This window comes from Schistosoma mansoni (genome assembly GCF_000237925.1).
Source record: "Schistosoma mansoni, WGS project CABG00000000 data, chromosome 1 unplaced supercontig 0135, strain Puerto Rico, whole genome shotgun sequence".
Taxonomy (NCBI): domain Eukaryota; kingdom Metazoa; phylum Platyhelminthes; class Trematoda; order Strigeidida; family Schistosomatidae; genus Schistosoma; species Schistosoma mansoni.
In genome coordinates, this window is record NW_017385993.1 from 4,102 (window position 1) to 9,605 (window position 5,504).

Consider the following 5,504-nt stretch of genomic DNA (forward strand, 5'->3'; position numbering starts at 1 on the left):
CCTACTAATTACTTTCGTTAACCTATCTTTCAGAGTATCACTAGCTACATCCCCGTTGAATTGTAATTTCATGTATAAAGGTTTCTTACGAACAGTTGAAATCTCCGACTTCTTCCTTGTATCATACATGTACTTTTTAATGAACGCAGCAGGGTAGCCGATCTCTGTCAGTAAGTTATAGATAAATTGCAGTTCCTGACTTAAAGTATTAACAGAACATATCTAAAGATAGGTTAACGAAAGTAATTAGTAGGACTTTCTACGCAGCCTATCTTGCATTGACTTTCTCGAGTCGACCAGTGATGTCTACTCAAACGAAGGATAAGTTACCTGAGTTGGCAATGATAATTACTACTAGGAAAATTGCTCTCACTTCAACGCTCATTCAGACAAACTATATTCACAAACATTTGATAAAATTCGTTTCTATTTCTTTTATACTACGTCACTTATGTATTCCCCTTTATTCTCATTTTCCTTATTTTATTTTTCAACTTATGCAGCAGCTCACCTATGGTGGAAACTCTGTCCTATCTAAGCGATCTCAAGTCACTAACTGGTCAAAAGTTAAATAGGAATTCTGAACCAGCCTTTCTGATACCACATGCACATCTCAGTCTGGTTTTGCCGGCGTTGGTGTCGCACTAATCGCTAGAACGGAGGCAGCACTAATCAACTGAATCCCCATTAATAGTTGACTATGTAATTTTAGACTGGAAAGCTTTATCAAATTGAGAAGAAATCGGTATGAGAAACGATATATTTCCGTCATCTCTACCTACGCTTTGATCAATTACAGCCCGAATGGGATCAAGCACTTTTGCCACCAGTTAACTGTTCTTCCACAGAAAGTGCGTCCGACAGATATTGTAGTGCTAGCCGGAGACTTGAATGCTCAGTTCGGGCGTCTAAGCACAGAAGAGAGTCGTTTAGGTGGCCGATGGGGACTTGTTGGTCACAGGTCAGATAACGGAGACTGTCTACTGCGACTTTGCGCAGACTATAACCCTTTTCTGACTAACATTAACTATCGGCACAGTTATCGCCGATGATCTTCCTGGCACCTTCCCTTTGCATCTCAAGCTCCAAGTCGGAATAAATACATTGCGATTAGCTGTCGCTGGCTTGGTTGTGTACAAAACTGCCACTCTTTTCGGAATAATTTTTTGAACCCTTGTTTGTACTAATTTTATGTTGCGTTTTAGTAGCCAACGAATTCATCACTTTAAACAGACCGCTGTCAGCAAATTGGTTGCAGATTCTGTTGCAACTAAATATCGAACCGAGCTGGGTTAAAGACTAGTTATCGACCCACCAAGAGATATTGATGAGCATTGACTTCGATTGCACGAAGATGGCGAGTAATGTTTCTTGCAGCTATGAAAGTATGGGTTCACTTCACCTATGCAACAACTATCGGGAGATAGGTCTACTTCAGATGGCGTCCAAACTATTGACTTCCATCGTACTTCTCAGATCGCTCAAAACCTGGTAAAGATTGCCTCGTTCTAGTAGGAGACGTATTAATCATATCTTCACCCTCCTCCAAATACTAGAACACCGTCATACGTATCACAAGGAAACAATCGTAGTATTTCTTGACATCGGGGCTGCCTTCGATTCGTTGGACAGGACTGCTCTCTGGGATTGTCTATTGAAGAAGGGTGTGCCTAAGGAGTTTATTAACACCTTAAAGGCCCTGTATACAAACACCTCAGGCAGAGTGAGGGCATACAACCACCTTTCTCCATTTTTCCATTCAAGCAGTGGGGTTAGGCAGGCTTGCCCGATTTCACCATTCCTCTTCAACTTCGCCATCGATGACATTCTGGAAACAGCTCTGATGGACGTAAGTAATGGCGGTGTGGATCTGTTGCCTAGAGAAAGACTTCTCGACCTTGAGTGTGCGGATGATATTGTCTTACTGTGCGATAACGCCCAAGCCATGCAATCCGCACTTAGTTGGAAATCAGTGTCTGTAGGTATGGTATGGGCTTTGCACTTTCTAAGTGCAAAGTACTTTTATAACACTGGGAAGATCTTCAACCTGCACTCACTGATGGTTGTGAGCAGATAGTAGTCGAGAAGTTCGTATATCTGGGTAGCTTTGTTAGTGCTGGTAATGGCGTGAGTGATGAGATCAATTCAAGTATAATGTAAGCCATGGCGACTTATGCCAATCTGGAACGCCTTTTTATTTTCAGTCTAGCTGTGATAGGTCGGATCTGTAATGTATCGGTAAGAGCAGTTCTACTCAAAGCTTGTAAAACCTAACTTCTTGGAGTTGATGAAATCAAGGGACTCTGTGATTGATCATAGTCTCCAAAGGATTGCTGAGATTCGGTAGCAACACCATGTTAATAATGCGTTGGTTCGGCAACGTTTGTTTGGGCTCAGCGATATTTTAATCGGTGTCACTATCTTAAATATCGACTTTCGATGGCTTTCGTTAGTCCTTCACTAATCCCTGGTTGGGTTCATAGAGATGGTGCAACACGCTTGAAATGTTACTAGACATGGTTTAGAATGGAAGCCAATGGCGATCCCGCTATAACTCTCTTTGTACAAGCGAGAGGAACTTTAATTGAAAGAATCCTTTCTGGTTGTATTCTTCTTAACTGAACCGTTTCTCCCATTATTACTGTTATGATGATTATTGTTATTTCACTCTCACACTAGTTTCTACTCATCGTTGTTCTTTTTTTATTATACTAACCCTCCATTCTCTATCTCTTCTTAACCTTATTTTTATTGTGTTGCGCATATATATTTTGGTGTCTCTCTGTACCAATGTCTTTGTATAAATAAAATAAATAGGTAAAGAGTTCATCATGAAGTCTTCTGGTAATTATGTTGCTCCTCTGCATAAATTAGGATTAATAACCCCCTCGTTTTTTCACGTGACCCATACAACCACTAGTTTAGTAAGTAAACAGATTAGTCCCTGACGATCAAGAAGAGGTTTTCATGACTCGAAATTTATTCGTTCTACCGAAAATCTTTTACTGTGTATTCAGTTTTTAGACTGCTGTTATGAGGAAAGCTCCGTACGACAAAAATGCTCCAAGGAGACCTCTTTCGGCATTTATGTTGTTCATGAAAAAACGCAGACAAGAATCAGAATATATTGCTTCACAGTCATTTTCAGACAGAAATCGTATTATTGCCACTGAATGGGCTGCTCTATCTGCTGAAGAAAAACAAGTATATACTGACCAAGCTGCCGAAGGGCGTGAGTCGTACAAAAAATTGTTTGCTGAATACAAAACTACTGATAATTACAAGAAATGGTTAGCTTCCAATCAAACGGTCAATGCTAATGGGTCCAAAGCTGGTTGTAAACGACCAGTAAAACAAATATCACATACTAAAAACAATGATATAGAATCGGATTGTAAAATTTCAATATTTACTCATGAATTTCTGGAATACAACAGACTTCGTGAAGTTATCTTGCGTCAGTTGAAGAAGCACGTTAGTTACATTTCAATATAACCACTGGTTTTTGTAACAGCTAATTAAGAGAAGCACTAACACCTTAAGCATGAATCCACTTTTCAATAATTTGAATAATCCAGTTGTTGGTATTTTGACTGGAATCTTACCAGTCTTGGTTGGAATATGTGAATCATCTGCGGATTGTTTTGATATAGCTATTATGATATAAGTTAATATATATATTATATATAAATTTAAGATGGGTGAGTTAGTAGTTAGTAATCAACCGCTTCAATCACTAAATCAGTCTTTAACTTGATAATAGTTTATCAGAAGTGCATAAGATATGAAAATAATAAGATGAAACTCTTTAAAACGACTTAACTAGTACTGAGAGCAAATTTACTTACCGATTACAAACTTAGGTATTCATTTTTGAGCTACACGTACATAGTGATGCTAACTGGCTCTTTAAACCAAGGTTAGTTTGAAATTACGACCCAGTAGTAGAAGGTCGAATGTCTTGAAGACTATGTCACTGCAAAAATCACACTTGGTTGACAACAAAGGACGTGCTTTACGTATCTGCAAACCAAAAGACCATTTCTTCACTGATTGTTTTTCCGAAAACAATAATCTGTATATTTTCGTTTGACTAGTATTCGTAATTAGTATCTAGATTCAATGTATGGTGTAATATGTATGTCAGTTACAACGTAGGACCAAGCACATATATGCATCAGTCGAAGTTACCATACCTCACTAGCACAACAAGATGAAAATCCAGGCATTTAATTCAACGATGGTAATACAAAAAAGAAAAATTGTGTATAAAGATATAGTAAAAGAACAAAGAACAAAGTACGAAGAATAAAATGTATGAAGTGATTTTAATCTCACAGTTTAGGGGAAGACAGAGAGTGAATACACCTACGCCATTGTCATCGATTCTGAGCCATATCACACAGAGTTCCCAACCATGGGTTACGATAGTCAAGCAGACCCCAACCAAGTAGTCTGCATCTACCAACATGGATCAGGCCGGGAGTTAAATACTTCAAGGATTGGTGCCTCATTTTGGTTTGGTCGCCCCTAACTTTCTTCCAACCATCGCCAATACTAGTCAGCATTGCGTGTCGTGGTAATCGGTGTTCAGGCATACGTAACACGTGACCCAACCATCTCAGTCGATGAAGATTCATGATCTCATCAACTGATTAACCATCATTCCTAAGTACCCTGCATCTAACCTCACTATTACTTACCCAGTGATCCCAGCAGATGCGAAAAATATTTCTAAGGCATCTGTGGTCAAATACTAGTAGCTTACGAGTATCTTCTACTCTTAATGGCCACCTTACGCAGCCTTAAAGTAGAACAGAACGAACTGCCGAGCGATATACTCGTTCTTTAATTGATAGACGGATATCTCATCTTCGCCATAGGTGACGTAAGTTGGCAAAAAGCCAAACGAGCATTTTGAATCCGTGCAGAGATTTTGTCAGACACCAACCCAGTTCAGTTTGAGAGACTGCATCTTATCAGCGTCTTCATGAAACAGGACTATGTGGTTTTCGTATTCTGGGTGAATAAGTGGATGTCCTGTTAGGAGGTCAATTCCTTTAAAATTCAGTCGATGAGAACGCTGTTTTCAGCAGTAGGTTTACGATGAAATTGAACAAAAATGGAGATGTTAAAGATTCCCATTGTGAAAATTAGAAAAACACATGTAAGCGAACAATATTGTTTCCAATTAGATCGTCATCAGGCCTTACTCTAATATACATGAATATTTATACGAAAATGTTAGACCAATCACAAGGCTATTTGAGTCAATAATCGCAATGAAATAGAATACGTCACCAAGCATAATAGTTAAAAGTACAAGTTGATAGTGGGAAGACAGGTGTACCTCTTTCCGTTTGTATTCTTCATTATCTGATTACTTACATACTTCTTATTACGTAATGATTTTAATGTTTTGTGATTACTATTCTAGTCTATTTACCCACGTTTGACCTCTTATTTCTTATGTTTAATTATTGATAAGATTTTTGTTATCGTAA

The 5,504-nt window shown here is 38.6% G+C and overlaps 1 protein-coding gene across 1 annotated transcript in view; it reads left to right on the plus strand.

Moving 5' to 3' along the window:
- Positions 1-3,033: 3,033 nt before the first annotated feature.
- Positions 3,034-5,504, plus strand: part of Smp_173650 (Nonhistone chromosomal protein, putative) — a gene marked incomplete at its 5' end in the record, with an annotated part of 9,035 nt that continues 6,564 nt past the window's right edge. Inside the window, one exon of the mRNA XM_018791649.1 lies at positions 3,034-3,474. Coding sequence (XP_018645167.1) covers positions 3,034-3,474 — 441 coding nt within the window. The remainder of the gene's footprint in view (positions 3,475-5,504) is intronic.